This window comes from Sander lucioperca, chromosome 11 (genome assembly GCF_008315115.2).
Source record: "Sander lucioperca isolate FBNREF2018 chromosome 11, SLUC_FBN_1.2, whole genome shotgun sequence".
NCBI classification, from domain to species: domain Eukaryota; kingdom Metazoa; phylum Chordata; class Actinopteri; order Perciformes; family Percidae; genus Sander; species Sander lucioperca.
This window is the reverse complement of record NC_050183.1, coordinates 35,138,818-35,160,143: the sequence shown is the minus strand read 5'-3', so window position 1 is coordinate 35,160,143 and position 21,326 is coordinate 35,138,818. Positions and strand designations below refer to the sequence as shown.

The 21,326-nt window shown below is 39.2% G+C and overlaps 1 protein-coding gene across 1 annotated transcript; it reads left to right on the top strand.

Moving 5' to 3' along the window:
- The first annotated feature begins 5,721 nt into the window (after nucleotides 1-5,721).
- sox14 (SRY-box transcription factor 14) lies at nucleotides 5,722-7,748 on the top strand. The gene has a single exon (XM_031318444.2). It carries the CDS (start codon nucleotides 6,188-6,190, stop codon nucleotides 6,902-6,904), a length of 717 nt encoding a protein of 238 aa, XP_031174304.1. The 5' UTR covers nucleotides 5,722-6,187; the 3' UTR covers nucleotides 6,905-7,748.
- Nucleotides 7,749-21,326: the final 13,578 nt, after the last annotated feature.

Sequence of the window (21,326 nt, the reverse complement as noted above, 5' to 3'; positions counted from 1 at the left end):
TAATTACACATTGGAGGCATACCCTGAGTCATCACAGGGTGCAGCAATAGAGAAAAATCATGAACGAAACATAACTTGGTAGAGCTTCTTTTGGTCAATCCATACAAGCATTACAAAGCCAGTAGAGATGTGGAAGTTATGTTTCTAGTCCTTGAATCAAGCTACTTTTACAAGAGGCCCTGCAGGGCCTGACATGCCTATTGGACATGCTCATCTTTGGAGCTTCACTTAGTGTTCAAGATGTCATCCATACACACAAAAACTAAATTTGTTGATCACGCTCTCAAGACATCATCAGCCAGAAGCAGATGGCCTAAAATAACTGGGAGATTCAGTCTGTGAAGCTAAAACAGCTGGATCTTCATGTATCAGGTAGCTTAATAGAGTAGTATTTCTACCAGAGGAGAGAGACTATACAACTTTCTTACCTTGTTCAACTAGTCACGTTTTTTTTGTATTGTTTGTTTCAAAGTATTGTGGCGAGAGGTAATAAGTCTATCAAGCAGCGCTTACAGGCCAAACCGGTTAAATAAAAGCATTTATTGGATGCTTGTTTTGGACTCCCTATCACTTTTAAAGCTGTTGATTAGACACACACCATGTGGATGCCTTTGTTACCATAGAAACAGTCAACAACTTACTGAGTGGTTTATGTTGTGTTGCGTCATTCGCACCGCCCTCCAACTGTCCTAAATGAGCCCTAAAATGTATTTATTGTATAATGTATTTATATACATATCATTATTTATTGTATCAATCATTTATTCTGAATATTTTTTTGTTTAGTAGTAGTTCAGATTCTCATTTTTCCATAAACCTTATCTAGTGAGTCTCAGTCTCATGTGAGAAGCTCAAATCCCCCTGCAAGGAGGGCCAGCTCTAAATGAGTTTTTTTTTTTCTCGTAATGAAGGTCAGGAGAGAGTCACATCTTCCCTTTTGTGATAATTTATCCCTATCTGCTGTTATCTCTTTTGCCCCTTTAATCCTAATTGTATTGTATAATTGTGTGATGTGGACCTCGTGGTCTTTGAAGTATTGCCCCTATCCTTTCATTATTACCTGATGCCTTGAACCTTTGTTAATTTTTTTCTGCGCTGCCCTATACTATCCAGTGTTGCAGAATAAAAGAGACAACAGCTTAAGTTTAGTCATGTTAAAAAGATTTTTATTCACGTCTGATTTTACTATCTCACTAAGAAATTGTAGCCACAAAGATATGATATACATAGATATTTTCTGTAATATATGCCCCATTTTGGCAATACATCTCACATACCGCTCATTGCTGTTTTGATTGCTTCTCAATGTCGATGAATGGTACTTGTAAGTAGATAATGTAAAAAGAGCTACAGTACATGAGCTGAATTTGATTTTTAGAATTATTTCCATATCGCTGAAAGAAAGCCTTTTTGTATACCTAAGAATGTAAATATAATTATCAGCAATTCAAGTGTATGTTTATGTTTTTGTACCATTTCCAGGGACAACTTGGTAACATCAGTCCAAACTGGGAACAAATGCCTGAATGTGTGAAAATATAAAAGGCAAATAGAATACTTTCTGTTAACATGAAAAAAATGTAAAAAGATTGTGGTATGAAGCTGTTAAATGGTTTAATTTTCAAATTGATTATTTTCCTATAGAGGAATGTAAGCAGTAACATGTGAGGGCTCTGTATCCTGATGGCAATATTCTGCTACATGAGTGAGTGACTTACAATTAATGTTATGTTGCTCTTTGAAAACTTTGAGTTATAGATTGGAAATGCATTTATTGGATGCAACAAGTTTACAACAAGTGAAAACAGTCTCTTTTTGTGTGTGTGTGTGTGTGTGTGTGTGTGTGTGTGTGTTTCTGTACATATATCTTTTGACCATTCTAACTGCATTCAGAGTTAGTTAAAGATGAAGGTGTTGCATAGTAATTTGAACTTTTCAAGGGGAACTCAGTCCAGATATTCAAACTGCAATGTTTCGGTAAAGTTTGTGAAATCGTTAAGCAACACTGTAAATAGCACTGGCTAATTGCTGGCACAATGCCTGTATAACTGTCCTTGAATCAGAAGGCACATGGTTCAAGCAGTTCTTCAGTGAGGTGAGGTGATCTCACTGAGTTTGCTTTGCTTACCCTAACCCTGTGTGTGGTTGTTTCCCTTTTCACACTATAATTACACTTTTATGTCATGCATTATCTCCAATATAGTCCACAGTAATCTAACCATAAAGTAATTCATCTATTAACGTTAACAATTCATCTTGTACGAATAAATAGATATAATAATTAGATACAGTTGATGCTATAATATATACTGTACTGACTAGGCACTTGCTGATTTACATTGGATTCCAAACACCTAGTTCTTCCATAATGGAAAGAAAATGGGCTTAAAAACATTCTGCTGGAAAAAAAAAAAGTTAGGAAAGTTGTAGTGAGTTGTGTCTTTGTAATATATATTTTTATAGAGAAGCATCACTAAATAGGATGGAACTACAATAAAAGGCATTGAAATATCAACCCCGTTTTTGAGCGAGGACGCAAGTGTGCAGTAAAGAAACCCTCTTACCGCTTCAGCACCATGGACAGTTACGGTAGGGGAGCTTACCTCAATGCTCTCCACGGGAGCCCAAGTTGGCTAATAGGCTCTATGTGTGTCAGGCCGCTCCCCATTCACTTTTTAAGGCGAGATGGATGGACATGTGTCCTTAGATAATCCTAGTTAGTGTGTGTGTGTGTGTGTGTGTGTGTGTGTGTGCGCGTGTGTGGGTGGGTGGGGTGTCTAGCGCGCGCCCCAACGTGTGTCTCTGTTTGTGTGTCAGTTGAATTTTTTATTTCTTAATTTTTTTTTACGATAAGAAATTTGGAGTTCTAATAGATGAAACTAAACTTTCACCGGTCGTTAATTAACAGCTGTGATTGACCCTTTGCTTTCACTTTAACACTCGTTTTTCTACTATAATCTAATATAGGCTATTAGAGAATATACAGGCTATTCTACTCTTATTTTTCTAATTTATTTTAATTAAATACTGTTTGTTGTGACAATCACATATTTATATCTCCAAACTTCAGGTTTGGAGATATAAAAGAAGTGACACATGGTGACGCGCACTTCGGTGTAAAACCACAACTATTTTATTCATAAACTGCATTTTTACCTTCTTTTTTTGACAGTACAGGCTGTGTCAAATGTACTAAAGATTATATTTGAGGAAAACTGAAGAGAAACCGCCGATGGAAAACAAATATCATCTCAATCCTTGCCGAATTAAAACCTATTGCATTTCTCATTATCCCGTTAAATTGTCGAGGGAACTTTCAGGCATGCGTTTATTAGACAATCAGTTTTTGAATAAGAAACATAGCAGACTTCCCCCTCGTGAGTAGGAGGCTCAGCCCCTAAAATAATTCCCTGCTATCTAATTCATTGATCTCAAAATGCAGCCTAAGCTGGAGCCTACATGTCAAATTGCATACGCTGTTCAGTGAAAGATAGCACAACATCATTTAAAACTTCAAAATACGCTGAAATATATATAGTCCAAACATGCAGTATACTACCTCACGGTTGCTGATGATCATCATAGCCTGCCGAATGGCAGGATTGGAGGAGCTTTTTTCATTTTGCAGGCAAAAAAGTCGGGGGCGTCCTCAGCTGTGGGCTACATTATTATGTAGGTCGGGATGAGGAGGATTTTCCTCCCAAAACGGACTATTTTTTTAACGATAATGTCAGGCTTTGTAAAGGAAGATATGATGGAAATCTTCTTGTTACAAGCTTCCGTTTGACGCATGCGTGTGTAAGGCGACGGGGAGCGGAGAGAGAGCGTGAGAAAGAGACACCGAGGGTGTTGAAATATGGGAATATCAGAGGCAGAAAAATAAACTCCATTTTGTCCTATTTTGGGTACAAAAATAAAGTGACTTTGGCCTGCATGAGATACTATGTTTTCTCCTGCTCCTACAAAATAAAACCTTAATGTTAGTAGCCTACTGAAATATATGGCCCATAAAAGGCTAGTATAGCCTACTGTAGATTCAAGGTTGTTGCCTGACAACATTTCGATATTTTATCTAGGCCTATTTGTTTATTTCATTTATTTGTCATGCTAGCATATTAGAGATATTAACATGTCAGTGTGATGTGGTGACATGTTGAATGGCATGTGTCCTGTTTGTGTAACATACGCACACAGAGAAAGATGGGATTATAATTGCAATAGGATGTGGTCCACAACATCCGCGTGTCGGTGCCTATATAGCCTTGTGCGCGTGAATATATATATATATATATATATATATATATATATATATATATATATATATATATATATATATATATATATATATATGTATAGGCAAAGACAACCTTAAATAAATCTTAGCAGTGTAACTAACTAGAGTCGACTCTAGTGTATCTCCAATCACAGCATTTTGACGGTGTGAAAAACGACATCTGTCTGCGTTTGGTTTAATAATCACAGCTGAAGGAATCGTGTATCAGGCACATTAGCCTGAGGGCTATTAGGCAATGGTCCTCGTTTAAATTAGCATTTTAAAACGATCACTCCGCGCCTCCTTAAAACCAAACTGTCGAACTGATGTGAGCTAATGCAACAATTATAGGCTGACAATGGCGCTTTTCTTAAACGTTTACAGTTGATGTAATATTTCCCTGCTGTTTGTAATTCCGTCACTACGCAGTTGAGCTTTCCATATAGGTTCAACATCGATGGCACGCGCGGGGCTCAAACGTGCGCGCACGCGTGTGTTTGTTTGGCGGGCCATGAAGGGAACGCTAGTTTTTGCTTGCTAATGTGGCATCCTTTAGAGTGTAAATGGTTACACCTACTGAAATACTGAAGCTAAATGTGACGTGTTTCTATCCTCCTGAAGCCTTTCACAGTGCGGTTTCTCTACCAGCTGCAGGACAGGAGTTAGAGCCTGCTGAAGTGTCTTTGAGCAAGACAGGGGGCTGACATGTGACGTTTTTTATATCCAAAGGAGGGAATGAGAAGTTCTATTCAAATACATTTTGAAGGAATTAATAGCCAATTCTTTGTTATTATTATTATTAGTAGTAGTGGTAGTAGTAGTAGTATTAATAATAATAACAATAATAATAATAATAATAATAATAATAATAATAATAATAATAATAATAATAACAAATATTTGTATTATTATCATAGGCCTACATCCCCTTTTTCAAAACAGAAATCAAAAATAGACAGATAATAACTCTATTAAGGCCTATCTGTATGTATTTTGGCGACAAACCTCCCCATACATTTCTGCATAAAGCTGTACAGTAAATTGCTTGCGCGGTATAGTCACCTCTCTGAATTGAAGTCAGGTTTTAACTGGAAAAGAGGTTGAAGGTCCATGTTTGTTGCGATTCATTACATTAAATGGAATCGGGGAGGGATCCTGATTTCCCCACACACACACACACACACACACACACACACACACACCCCTCTTTCCTTATTTTTTTTTTCTTCTACTACCACCCGGTCTTTGTTTATGTTGTAATGTACATATATTTTTCCGTGAAGGTATTATAATAGCTGTTCTCTGTGCTGATTGGGCGCCCAGGTTGGTGAGTGAACGCCCTGCAGATTATGTCAGATTGCGTGCACAAACCAAACCAGCCCAGCCTTTGAACTTCACCGCTTTTGGCTCGTATTCACGCTCTTCCGCTCATTTCCAAGCCAGGTGCTTGACGACAAACCTCAGAGAGGAGGAGAGAGAGAGAGAGAGAGAGAGAGAGAGAGAGAGAGGGAGAGTGTGTCGCAGAAAAAAAATAACACTTTTACGACTCCTGCAAACTGACTGCGGAACATTGCTTTCACCTTTGTGGATTTCTTTACGTGTGTGCATCTTACATGTATTTTTTTTCTCCTGTATTGCCTGTCGCAGGTCTGAAAGAGAGTTGTAACCGGACTTGAACGAACGCGCATCAGTGTTTTAACTCTGGAAAAGCAAAAACCGGGCGCTGGATTTTTATTTTTTTCTCTTTTATTTTTGCTGTTTTCCAGCCAGACTCAGAACATCTCAGACGACGTGGCATGACTGGTATCTGGCATCTAGACAGGTGAATAGTTTCCGTTCCTTCCGAAAAGAACTTTTCCTCGTCATTAAAACATTGGGGATAAAAAAAAGTATAGGCTACTTTTTTTTTAAAAGATGTCAAAGCCTGCTGATCATATCAAGAGACCCATGAACGCGTTCATGGTTTGGTCCCGGGGCCAGAGGAGAAAAATGGCACAGGAGAATCCCAAAATGCACAACTCGGAGATCAGCAAAAGACTGGGCGCCGAGTGGAAGCTGCTGTCCGAGTCTGAGAAGAGACCTTACATCGACGAGGCCAAGAGGCTGCGCGCTCAGCACATGAAGGAGCACCCCGACTACAAGTACAGACCCAGGCGCAAGCCCAAAAACCTGCTCAAGAAGGACAGGTACGTTTTCCCTTTGCCTTACCTCGGAGACACTGACCACTTGAAGGGACTCCCCATGTCGGCCGCGGACTCTCTGTTGAGCCACTCCGAGAAAGCCCGAGCGTTTCTGCCGCCGACGAGCGCCCCGTACTCCTTCCTCGACCCGAGCCAGTTTAGCTCCAGCGCCATCCAGAAGATGACGGAGATGCCGCACGCGCTGAGCACCAGCACTTTGCCCTACGCGTCCTCTTTGGGATACCAGAACGGCGCGTTCGGCACCCTTGGGTGCCCCAGTCAGCACACCCACACCCACCCGTCGCCCACAAACCCGGGCTACGTCGTCCCGTGTAACTGCTCGGCCTGGTCCACGTCAAGTTTACAGCCCCCGGTGGCCTACATACTTTTTCCAGGTATGACCAAGACTGGGATAGACCCTTACTCATCCACACATGCCACTGCCATGTAACCCTCAAAGACTCTTTTTCTTTTCTTTTTTAATTCACTTGAATACTGAAATGCATGTAAATATAATGTGGACAGCGCGCCCATTGAGAAGGCATGAACAGTATTAGCTGCCTTGGACTTGTTATGGCAAAAAAAGAGAGAGAAAAAAGAAACTTTTCCAGAAATCCAACAAGTTCCTGAGTCGTGCAGAGGAGCTGGGATTTGGTGTAAAGGACGGTGCCCTGTGAACTGTAAGAAATGTAAATGTTATAACGTTTATGGCAGCCCGAAAAAGGAGGCCTTTAACTTTATTTATTGTGTACATTTCAATGCTGATATGCTGATTTGTGTTGATTATCGATAAGGAACTCTTTATTTTTGACAATTTGGCGTGCACAATTAGCATTCTTATTTCCTGTATAGGCCTAAGTAGTTTACATTTTTGGCACTCGTAATTTTATGAAAAATCTCAATCTAAATCAGAACCTATAGGCTGGACTATATACGGGTCATATTGTTTGTATTGATCAAAAACTGGCATATAAAACTAGACGGTCTATTTAAGATGACAAAGAGAAAAAAAAAACCATTTACGTTCAAATGTTTTATTTTGCTTTTTTTTTTTTCTTCCTGTGGTTCAGTGCTAATATAGTCACACGCGTCATATTTTTGTTTTGTTTTCGTTTTTAAGGATAACTTCTATTTGAATTCAAGGAGTTATATATGTGTATTATCATCCAAGATGGTAATTTAAAACCTGTCATGTTATGGAAAGGATAATGTATCTAGAAGGTTGATACCTCCTGCTCTTTGTTCAATTGCTGAGCAAAGGCATTTCGAATAAAGACAATCTGTCTTCAACGCTATCAATTTCCTGTATTTGTAGCTTATTGCTCTTATTGCTGGTCACTTGAGATGACAAAGATAGTGGAACACCGTGCAGGTGCTGCTGGGAAGTTAAACCTGGAAGAATAAGGCCTAATAGCCTAACATAGATTCCAAATGAATAAAATAGCCTACAAAAAAAATAATAATAATCCAACAATGTCTTTAAAAAAAATGTTTGAAACGGAAACAGTAATTCACAAAAAAACGAATGTAGGCCTAAGTTTGAAACACTTTTTTTTTTTTTTAAATACAACAATTGTGAGATTGTTTTTACATATCAAAAGTTAGACCCAACTTGACTCCAAACTAATCCATAGGCTTACTGTTGATAGGCTAAATTATGAAAACGCTTCGCGTCGCTTCGCAGTAGAACAATAATAACATCAAAATCAATCCTCCTTTCCCTTTCTCTCGACTTATTGAAGCTGTCAAACTCCTCCACTCTCATTTCCCCAACAAGGCTTAATTACCTCCCTGTTTGGCTGCTGCTATTTCTAATGCGTTGAAACCGGTTTGAGACATGTTCAGCAGCCAGCAGCATGCAGTACGTGGTGGTGTATTTGTGTTGACACTGGGATGAACCGGCTGTTCGTATGATGTTTGACAGTTCAGGAGTGGCCTCCCTCGAGGGATTCCGTCCATCCGACTTCTCTGACTGCTCAATCACTTCTTAATTATAGCTTTAACTAATGAAACAAACTCAATGGGATGTGATTCCCCCCCCCCCCCCCTCTTATAACTTTTCTGGCTTGGCTGTAAAGTAGTCCATATAGTGCGGTTTAAATATCTCTGCATGATGTGTTTACTTTAAAAAAAAAAAAAAAAAAAAAAAAAGGTGCAGCAGCCACAAACTAAAGCTTATTATCACCAAGTCATTCACACTTCTTTAAACCTGTCTAAACTTGTCTAAATGATAGGCCCGACTCCCACGAAGACAATACTGAATGAAAACAGCGTACAGGAGGAATTATAAAAGCATTTAGAGATTTTAATGTGAATTCAGCGTCCCCCCCCCCCCCACCACCCCCTCCTCCTCTCTGTTAATGGTGATCAGGATTTGCGGACCGCGGTGTATAGCTTCACATTAGACGACTGTAGTATTAATTAAAAAAATTCATTCCACATCCAAATTGTTTACTTATCTGCCAGGAACATATGCTGAGAGAAGTTAAGATTCACGATTCTGCACTATTGCCCAAGGTGCAATTCAATCCTGGGGAGGAAGAAGGGGAAGGAAGCAAGGAAGGAGTGAGGAGGAGGAGGTGGAGGAGGAGGACGGGTAGATTTTTATGACAGACTTAGTCCTTATCTAGAGCTGTAAATTAGGGTGATACTTCATTGAACCGAATGTGAAGTTTTACATCAAACCCCTAAAGCATCCTAATTCAACTTTGAAATTAGACAATTATAATTACTTTCAGGAGGAACAGCAGACGGGGATATATATATATATTTTTGCCATGATAAAAATGAGGCGAATAACCTTTCTTTCTCTCTCTCTCTCTCTCTCTCTCTCCGTCTGTCTATAGGCGAACTGATGTTGTTTAAAACCACTGCCAGAGTTTGCTTCTATATTTTTCTACATTTTGTTAAAGCTGTCTCAAGTTTGGCCGCGTGCGATGCACTGCACCTGCAATTATCCAACTCAGTCACGGGAATTTAGTGTGGTTACAACGCCCTGAAATAAATAACCTTAACGATGAACGGCATCTGAGAGGTATAATGGGAGGGAAATTATGATTTGGAATTATAGGGAGGCTTTTAAATCTCTCTTTAACCCCCCTTTGACGTTTTTATTGGAGCACAACAGAGAGAATTCAATCGGCCTTATCTCTCCAGGACTCCTTTTCAGCGACAGATCAGAGAAAAAAAGGGAGAGGGTAATTGTTCTTTATTTTATTTCATTCAACGCTGCAGACGGCGCTTTCAGGTCATTTATATGCTTCATTTAGTGATAAAAGTCAAGGAGGAGGGGGACACCGGGCAAAGCAAGCGCTTTTACTTTTTCCTGCACAACACTTCAAGTAAAAAAAATATGTTAAAACAGCGCAAACATAGTGTGTGTGTGTGTGTGTGTGTGTGTGTGTGTGTGTGTGTGTGTGTGTGTGTGTGTGGGGGGGGCTTTTTAATTAAAAAGCCATGGGTCATTTACGTTATTGTCTTTTAATGTTACCCTGAAATCCTCTTCTGTAAATGGAGTTTGATAAGTAGCCTTAGCTGTTGAGAATATGGTTTTGTATTTAGGCGTACTAATTTCCTAAATCAAAACGGGGGGAAAAAAAATCCCCTCGAGGAGAGGGTGAAGACAAAAAAAAAAAAAGAATACTATTGACGATTCTGATGATGATGATGATGATGATGATGATGATGACAGTGTCTGATGATGGTGTAGGGGAAAAGAGACGATTATATGCCAAACATAGGCTCGCTTATCACAGATGCATTCATTTTGGCTTGTGTCAACGCGAGATTTGACACAAATATAAATTGAGAAATTATTTTGGGAGGGGATCAAAACTGATCTCATTTCAGCATATTAAATATTGTCTTCGAAAGACCAAAAAAAAAAAAAAATCGTAACTGGCTAAATCCTATAGTCTGTATCTGAAATTGAATCTGGGATAGCATTTTGACGGAAGGAAAAAGTAAAACCGTACAGTTGTGTTGTTTGAAGACGCGGGGGCTTGAATTTGGGGGTCCGTGAATTCTCATTTGAAAGAAATGAAATCGTGAAGGAGCTGATAAAGAAAAAAGGGAACGGATGAGCAGAGAGAAAAGGAATCATGCCACGGTTTGTTTAATGGGCTGTGCCAGTCGGAAAAGTGATTTACACCCAGACTTTATCCCCTACTCCCCCATGTCTCTGTTTTTCTTTATTACACGCACACGTACGCATGCATGCATGTGGGGCCTGTATGGTAAATTCTCTGGAGTTCATCGGACACAGATATGGAAAGCATCGACTATTACATGCTTCTCTTAATAGCCTACGTTAGAAGCACGCATGCACACTCGCATCCGTCAGGGTCATTTCCTGCACCGGACAGCGCGGGGGAAGTTAACTCTGCACTTGTGTAATGACTTTAAACAAGGTTTCTCAGTCTAATGCCATTTCATGAACTTTTTTTTTTTGTTTGTACTGGGCTACTCATTCGATTTTGCACGTTGCAACTTCCCTGCAGCTTTTCAGATCCTGATGTTTTGGTGCTGATGCTGACATTTGCCCGGCCGCTCTGAAAGAACACATGCATTACATTATTAGTCCCGTTTTTTTTTTTTTTTTTTTTTTTTTTTTTATAGGCTATTCATATTTATACATTGCTAATGCTAATATTTATAAAATATTTAAAAGTGCATTTAAATGAATCACAAGTCTTGCGCACTTCCTAAATGTTTTAGTCATTTTATTTCCTCGACATTTAAAGTAACATTTTGAATATGTATCTGTTTATCTAAGCAGGCAGGCCTATAGCTAATTGAAGACAGCTATTACATATCATTTTAAATGTCCCAGGTGTCCTCAGGCTGTAAAGAGATAGGATAAGATTACAAGTGCTGCCACTTTGATTTGGATTTTGTTAACTTTTCAGCCCGTTGTTAGAAAAGTGTCTTTACTTTAGTTTGGAATTACTTAATTGAAACCAATGGGTAACACTGATGTCAGTTTTATGTCACTCACTCTAAAGTTTTTGGTTTAATTAGAAGTCACACATGGGACCCCCCCCCCCCCCCCCAGACATTTTATTAATCAAACCCAATTCATTTGCAGCTTCCCTGTCCACACAGTCAGTTCCAATGAGCACTCACCAAGCCATAGTTAAAAATATAAAAGACGCCAGAGGAAACATATTAAAAAGGTATAGGGGCAGGTTACAAAAACTAAAAGCCTTAAATAAAAGCATTAAAAAACAGAACTGAACTGAAAAATCTTCCTCTTCTAAACTAGTGTTCCACTAGTGTAGTGTTTTTGTTTATGACTCTTCAACATGAAGCAATGTCTACTTGTGACTCCCTATCACACGCTGCAAATGTTCAGTTCTCCCAAAGAACTGATTTTATTTGTATAGTTTATAGAGACGCAAAGAGAGACAACTATCCAGTGAGATGAAATAGAAGTCAGAAAAAAAAACTAATTTCTCTTCCTTCTTATCTTAACTATCTTGCGACCCCTTCCGGGTTATCTTGTGACCCCTCACAGGGGTCCTGACCCCGAGTATAAGAACCGCTGTTCATATCCTGCATGTCTTCTACACTATAGGAAAGATTAGCATTTCTTTTCATGCAACCTAGCCGCCTCACTAAGCAGAATTACTTTTTACTTTTACTTCTTTTTCATTAGACTGTTTCAGTCTCAGAAGCTGCTAAACTTGTGACTACACACTCTGCTTGATTTTCTCATGCATATTTATTATGATGCATGTCCTGCTTGCTCAGACACCTTCCATACATTAAAATGGGTGTCATAATTTACAGTACGTGTGGGCGTGTGAGACGTCACACACGTGTGTTTGTGTGAATGTATGTGTGCTTCATCTCGGTTACTTTTGAGTTATTGTGCCGTGTCTTTGTTGCTCATGCACTCTCTGAATTTTCATGCGGCATAAACTTTCCATACGTCAAATCATGTGGACGAAGGAGTTTTTTTTTCCGCTGTTGTCTTTGCTCATTAATACTCCTCTCCAGTCATCAAGTTGTTGTTTTTTTACATGCATTTACATGCACATGCTGTATTTGTATGTCATAAAAGTAGTAATTGCAAAATGCTCAGCATAGATATGAAGTGTCATGAAGTCACTCCAGTCAGATGATTCTTTAAATGAGCTTGTTGTATTAGTTTGAAGTTATTCAATTCCAGTGATGGAAATGGAGGAGGGGGGGGGGGGGGGCATGGGGGTGCCTTGGAATGCTGTTCCAGGAATAAAATTAGGGATGGAAGGCGTTCCCTTTCAGTTTCACAAATAGAGTCAGTGTTTTGTTATTTGAGTAAATCGTTGATAGCCATTCTACCATAGATATCTATGCATTTTGCAATGTTTCTGAATTAAATATTTAGCACTCCATTAGTACTCCAGCCCCACACACACACACAAAACACAAAGTCTGGTGTTCTTCTTTCACAAGTATGTGAATGATGGTCCAAAATGATGTTAAAATTCATAGTTTTGGGTCAAATAATGTGAATTTTTTCCCATTCAGGGTTGCACTAGTAAAATATGGCAATTTTTCACCACAATTCTAATAAGCTTCTTAGTAGTTAGTACTGTATTTGTTTTGTGATATTGAATTTGGCATTCTGCAGACCTGCACATGTTCATTAAAATAAGAATAAATAAGACGTGTACTTAGTACACTGTAGAGGAGGTTACTGGAAGTCAAGTTTAAGGCTGCAGCTATGTTGCAGACATTAAGAAGTGTGATACAAACTACACGTGACCCCCGACTGTTACCCATTTATCCGTACTTTCATAAATAAAGTTGTTTTTCTCAGAAAATTCAATGCATTGATTTGTTTTCTTTATCTGATACATTTCAAATTACATTAAAACTCTCTGGGGTTGATTACCTGATCAGCGCTGGGTGTGATATGTAATTTATTTCTGTAGTTGTTTGTGGAGAATCTTTACAAAATACCCCTTAGAAAAAACATTAAATTATGTATCATACCAGAATACACTTCCTGCTAAAATCAAATACAACATGATGGTGAATGCTCAACGGAAAGATGAATATTTTCAGATCTACCGAGATTCAAACTTGAGTGAATGCCTCCGTTTATGTCCATAGTAGCTGACCACTGTGTAAACACTTTTACCATTGAGGACACCGAGGTCAAGGCAGGACCTTGTAATATTTGTGTGTATCTGGGGGATTTAATGAATGGAATTTACATTCTATGATTGCACACAGATTGCTCATGTTGGGTTTTTAAGGCTGATTGTGCTATTTTCTTTTAGACTAAATGCCTTAAAGTAATGGAAACAAATTATAATAATTATTATTTTTGCCACCCACCCAAATGACAGAAACTAACTGAATAGTTTAAATAAATCAATAATATGTGCAATTTTGTGATCTCTTTAAATACTTGAGGGTTTGCTTGGGTGAATTTGATTCTGCTAGAAGGAATTTGAACTCATTATCTCAGTATTAAATTAAAAATAATATTAAATGTGGCGGTGTTAGCTCAGTTGGTAGAGCAGGCGCACATATATAGAGGTGTATGCCTTGGCGCAGAAGTCCAGGGTTTGAGTCTAACCTGGACGATTTTCCTTCATGTCTTACCCCTCTCTCTCTCCCCTTTCATATCTAGCTGTCCTTTCCATTAAAGGCTGAAATGCCCCAAAAAAAAAAAAGTAATATTAAATTATTAAAAACCAAATGGTGGGACAAAAACGCTCCCATAGCTCGTTTGTTCATGCAGAAATTACGACTTATCTCTAGCTTTCTAGGGGAGGTGCCCTCTAGTGGCCGTAGTAATCATGATAGGAGCAAAGCAGAAAGTAAGGTGACAAAGTATGAAACAAACACATGACTTTCATCCAGGAGACCAGGGTTCGAGTCCGGGTTGAAAATAAATGAACTTTATGAACATGCATACATGTAACGGAAGTTAACATGTGAACTCAAATAAGTAGGTTTGGTGCCTAAACATAACCAAACTGCGACCGTTTCACAACATTAATGACGTGTTTAAAACAGCGATCTTACCGATTACATTAAAAAAACATGACTGATGTTCTCTGGTTTAGATATGAGGACACGGAAAACGCTCCTGTGGGACGCATTAATTGACCCATATCCTCGTATGATTTAGAAGACTTACTGGATCTTGGATACGGCCTTGGTATTGCAGTCGTATTACAAAATCATGGACTACATGTTTGGCAAAACTGCCAATCAAGAATATTTAAGCTAATATACTACAAAGAAGATAAACAGATTAAACACCTTGTGATAGCACACATTTATGAAGGGCGGATGCAGAAGCACACACACACACACACACACACACACACACACACACACACACACACACACACACACACACACACACACACACACGCCACACAGAACTAGTGAGCTGATTCAGTGCCTTCAGCGACTCAGGGTGAGGGCAGCACTGGCAGTCCAAGCCAATGGAATCCCTTGGTAAAGAGGATGCTAATCGTAGCTTCTTGTGCCTGAGCATGTCTTCCTGGGCCAAATGAGATTAGAGGGAGTGGGATATGGCGAAGCGACGTGCGTGGGGTTCTGGAGGTGAAAGGTAAAGGCACTTATCAGGAGGGTTCCCCTCGGGGTCCTCGACGGCTGACTCAATCAAAACCCTGCACGCACTTCTCACTGGATTAGACTAATCAGGAAGGAGCAGGGGATGTATAGACCACTTATCTGAAAAAAAAACATTGGGCTCTCTTTCCCTATGAAAAGACCCTACAGAAATGTTTGTTAATTTTATTTATTACAGGATGCTTGTCGATGTGGCAATCTTCCATGGAATCATTAAAAAAAAAGGGCTCTTCCACTCACTGAAGGCACGCACTGTTTACATGCTGCAAAGATAGAGGAGCCTTTGATGTTCCAAATTCCCCCCCCCCCCCCCCCTTCACTCATTGTCATTATTATTTATATATTTACTTAGATTTTTTTTTTATTTATTTTTTTTTTATTTGCACCATTTGTGTTTCTCGTGCCACAACAGATCAGACTGATGGAAGGTAGTCAACATAACAAAGACCCTGAAAGGTATATGAATATTTATTACCGGGACGACTTCAGAGCCAGACAGGCCGTTAGCAGTCAAAGGAATAGTGAGAAGATAACAGCAATTTTCACACTTATGATTACCTTCAAATTAATCTCCATTTCTTGAAGGGATGTGGGATAGTTGACTAGCATATCTTTCATTTCTCGATTAGAAAAAGTTATTTAATCCAAGTTTCAGCTACTTGTTTGACATAATAATCCAAACACAATTGTAGATTTTAAAATGGGAGCACATGTAGAAAAGGGAAAAAATGATCAGGCTAATCACAATCTCAAGTATTACAGCACCCAAAACTGTTATTGAAGTGAGACCTTTTAATGTATCAGTTCTGACTTTATTATTACATGCAGCTTCTCGCTAGATTCCAAGCGTCTGTATTTACAGAAGAAATAACACATCCCTCCTCTTATAAGTGAAACGTTGACTTAATGAGCAGTTAAAATGCACCCTCGCTCATTCAGTACACTCGGGGTTTTTAATGTTAGCTAATGTTAGCAAAGCATTAGACGGATACCGTAGCATTCCTGAGCCACTCCACTGACTGTGTGACTCTTTTGTACTTGTGCTGCTGTTAAGCTATACTGTATGTATGTATGTATTAGGGCTACTGCTATTGATGAGTTTAGTAATGGGTCCTAACCCTAAACCAATTCAACTCAATTTTATTTATAGCGTCAAATCACAACAGGAGTTATCTCAGGACACTTTAGAGATACAGAGTAGGTCTAGACCGCACTCTATAATTTAGACCCAACAATTTCCCCCAATTTCCCCCCCAAGAACAAGCATTTGCTGCGACGGTGGCGGAGAAAAACTTTCTTTTTACAGGCAGAAACCTTGGATAGACCCTGGCTCTTGGTGGGCGGCCATCTGCTGCTGCCAGTTGGGACACAGAGACACAGATATACAGATATGGAGAAAAATAATTCACAATAACTTAAGCAATTGGTAGGGTGAACAGTGACAATTATAGTACCAATAAAGATAGAAGTATGACTAGAACTAATAGTAGTTGCAGTGCAGGGCGTCGAACAGGACCACGGCAGCAGCTGCAACCGCGATTTAAGTGTAAGTGCCATATAACATTCTCAGTTTTAAAGAAAAGAAGGTCCGTCTCCGGAGCTGCTGTCCGCTTTTCTCCCGGCGAAGTAGTCTCCTAGCAGCGGAGAGTGAGGCAGATGGACAGGCGGGTGCGCTAGCTAGGTAATTCTTGTCTCATTTGCGGTCTGAAAAACATAGAAATCATCAAATTCAATGCACCATATTGCTATGTTCCAAGCTACTGTAGCTGCCATATTTTGCGAAGACGGGCCTTTAGTTGTGGCTGAAGCAACTCAAAGTTATCCAGTGCAAAACCCAGCGTCAGGGGTCACAGCAGGCTGGTGGCCAGCGGCAGCGCTGTGTCTTACTTGTGTAACCTGATCCGGCGGAGAGTCAGGGTGGTCCGGGATCAGACCCACATCTTCTTCACACAACGTGTCTACAGCGTAAGTGTGTTGTGTGACAGTAATAGATTAAATTATGGATGATTTTTAGTAATTGAGTTTCTCAATTCTGTTTTTCACATTTGCCAGTCTGTGATATACATGATGCTGCAGCAACATATTAAACATTATAATCAACTAATAAGTGGAATAGTCCTTCAAACTGTTCAATCAGTACAAACATGTTTAATGGACATACTACATGTCCTGATGTGGTAACTTGTGTTTGTCCTTGCCTATTTAAACTGTAAATCCCAATGAATACAAGTGGTCAGGGCCTGATGCCGTGGTTTATAATGACATTGATTGTTTTGAAATTCTTAAATATTAGGCATTTGCATGCACTTCTGATAATTTAATGATAAACCTTGTATGCTAGCAATAAGGTAATCTTTTGGTTCACTTTATTATTTTACCTTGGCTTGGGAAACAAGAGTCTGAATGAGAGGTGCCCCTTTACTCTCCATTCAGTCTGTAGAAACACAAAATGATGTTCACTGTACAACATTGTTATCACCACAAAGCAGTACAGTGTTGATTATGCCAACTAATTATGCCAGCAAATACTTGAGGAAGCGCAGAGCTGATGAATAAGATATCAGCCTTGTAGAGAGGCTTGATTTGCCGTACTGTTGAATAATGGAACATTCAGGTGCACTTGCAGTACCTGACATGATAGTGAGCTTCATACAAGATGCTTGGGTAATTTCACATTGTCTCAATTGTTGCATTGTTTTTAGAGGCAAAAATCATCATATCCCAACCTTCAAAGCTTATAGTACACGTATCATAATAAATACTATGAATTAATGTGCTCCGTGTTGTAGTGTAGCAGTTCCCTTACATGTCAGTTAATGTAAATACTCTGTAGCCCTGTATCCACTACATGACTCAGAGAATCTGATTCCACAGAATATTCACATTTCTCCCTCGCTTTTAATTTAGTTTAGACAGGTAAGATACTTTCTGCTTTCCAATTCTACCTCAGTAAATAGTCTTAAAATGTACTCATAGTATTACATAACCACGAAAAGTGTCCATCTAATGAGGAATCTAATTTTAAAATTATGTTTCTTTTATTTTTGAAAATGTTATTTTTGAAGATGTTCTCCTTTTCAATAAAGCAGAACTCATCTGTTCTGATCACATGACAAATCCAGTGTGTCACTTGTATTGGTGAGATCCATTATTACAGCATGTTCTGTCAAAATGAGATCAACATTGACTTAGATTTTGTGAGTGACGAATGAATGAACAAAAATATGCAGTATACATGCATTTGAAGAATCTGTGTAAATATACTGTGAATACATATAAACCCAACAAGCAAGCGAACAGAGATTGAAAACCTATTAAATGTACTTATCTGTCGCAGCTGCCACAGCACTTTCCAGAAACACTTTGTACGCTCACTTTTCCCTCCCCTTGTTTTGGAATCAACCTCAATTTGGAGTGGCCCTCAAAAAAAGAGGTAAAATAACTGCCATTGACTGTGGAACCCCACATGTGATAAAAACAGGATGGAAACCAGGTAGAAATGCCTTTTCTTCTTTGTGTTGCTAAAAGGAAGATCACAGCGGCCTGGTACTGTATTATTTCCTAAAGCTACTAGTAGGCCTAATGTAGTCTCGCATTGACACACCTTCCTCCACAGCACTGCAAAGGAGGGTCTGGCTAGTCCACACAGCATTCTGGGATGGGAGAAAAACGTGCTCTCGGTTATTGGCATCTCTTTAAACAGTCACAATCGTCTTGGTCGGTGCTAAGCGCCAGACGCAGCAACGGTGCTGCTGCAAAATAAGCTTGGGAAGGAATTTGTTTTGGTAGAAAGTGTGTATGAAACATGCTAGCCAGCCAGGAACATGCTAGTTCTAGCTAGCTCCCTCAGCTTGCTAGCTTGCTAACTGTCAGTTGTCAAGCTTGTTAGATTGGTAACTAATAGGATAGTCTATATGGACGACGTTTCCTTTAAGGCATAGTTCAAATGCCACCGGAGGTTACGTCGGATGTCCCGCATTTTTGGCCGGATGTCCCTCACCTTCCGCTTTCTTTGTACTGGCATTCTAAACTCCGGTCGATGTAGGAAACATCCTCCGATGTTTATCTTTTTTTTGAGTAAAATTCTCATCACACACACTCAACTGCCATTTTAATTCAAGAGCTTGCCTCCCTACTTGCAATGTTCCTGCTATGCCCTGCTACGCCCTGCTATGCCCAGCTACGCCCTGCAGTGCCCTGTTATGCCCTGCATTGCCCCGCTACGCCGTGAACTTTTACAACTACTATATAGTTCCATTATCTTTACTAATACCATAATTGCCACTGTTCATCGCATTCCCAACAGGCACTGTCAGACACCACCCACCAAGAGCCTGGGTCTGTCCAAGGTTTCTGCCTAAAAGGAAGTTTTTCCTCACTGCTGTTACACTAAATGCTTGCTCTTGGGGGAATTATTGGAATTCTTGGGTCTTTATAAATTATAGAGTGTGGTCTAGACCTACTCTATCTGTAAAGTGTCTTGAGGTTGATTTGATGATTTATGATTTGATACTATAAATAAAATTTAATTGCTCTCATGTTCAGGCTCTTATTTTTTATACCACAGTTTTATTAAAGGCTTGCTGTGGGTAAAGTTGCACTATGGCCAGTTTTACTGTACCTTGATTGCAGTAGCAAGATAATTAATTAATTCTTAAGTAAATAAAAAGAAAAAAATATATATTCTTGTTACGATGTAACTGTCACTACATTGTCATGTAAACCAGAAACATTGCAAGAAGCAATCAAACACTTACTGTGTAAATGTTTTATAGTGTACAGTGAGGTATTTTTGTATGAGAGATAGTGATCGCTCACGTTCACGTGTAGAGCTGGTCTTCGCCCTGCGGCCTAATGTGAGCAGCTTCCTGGCCATATGACAAACATTTAGTCTGAACTTGCAGGGACTCAGGCTTCAGGGGTCGGGGATAGAGAAACTTGCAGGGCCACCATGAGAATGTAATGACTGAAAAGAAAATGTTTGAGATTCTCTGTGCATAAAGCTGAGGCTGAAACTTCCTCTTTGAAATGAAATAGGCCAAATAATCTGAATTCAGAGCCAGGTTTGATACAACATTTAAGTTTACGGCAAAAGTTCATCCTTTGGTACTGCAATATTTTACACATTTTGGAAATTGCGATAATTGAGAGTATGACGCTATTTAATTCAATTCAATTTTATTTATAGTGTCAAATCATACACAGAAGTAATCTCAGGGCACTTTACAGAGTAGATTAGAGTAGGTCTAGACCACACTATAAATTACAGAGACCCAACAATTCCCTCTAAGCATTTGGTGTGACAGTGGCAAGGCAAGGCAGCTTAATTTCTGTAGCACATTTCAGCAACAAGGCAATTCAAATTGCTTTACATAAAAACAACACACATTTTAAAACAGCTAAAATAGAATAAGACAGATATGAAATACAAGAATAAAAGTTACAATGCAGTGTATGAAATGAACAAAAAAGGCAGCATCAAAAAGAATGGTCTTCAGCCTTGATTTACAAGTGCGAGGGAAACTTCCTATTACATTTTTTTTTATGTCTTGCTTTGCACTTTTTTAATATACATCAGGGATGTAACTGCAACCCAGCCGAAAGTGTTGGTGACTTTTGAAGAGGCTGCAGCAGCCACAGCACCACACCATCGTATTATACTGGCCTCTTTTGTCTCAACGGGAAAATGTCAAGGCGTAATTGATATATTTCTCACTGTGCCCTTTATCTTTGTGCCATGTTTCAGGTTCTATGATCTGGGTTCACGCTGACCTTTACCAGTGCACTCTTTTCCCTCGCTTTTTTTTTTTTTTGGGGGGGGGGGCTGACTGAAAATAGCTCAATAGGATTTCAACGGGGTGTCTTTCATTTAAGACAATCTTCTCTTCCTTTTCCTACCCCTTTGACAGCGGGTATTTATTTTGAGATCCAACTTTTCAGCATGTTGTTTGATCTGAGATTTACTCCAAATGCTTTGTCCACCAAGGTCTGAAAAAAACATCCTTTTCCTCAGCAGTGATAGAGGAGACGTGCTGATGCTACCAGCCTTGGCTGTTTGGTAAATGTGCTAAATGTTGTATTATCACTCAAAACCATGCTGAAATTGTCTTTTCAAAAATGAATGGAACATCTCTCAGTAAAAAAAAAGGCACTATTAAAAAGTAAAAGTGCAAAAACATGAGAACAACATTTTGGCTCATGCCCAATCCAAAAAGGACAGGAATGATGTTGACTTCTTGATGTAAATTATTTCGTACTTTTTTGTTTGT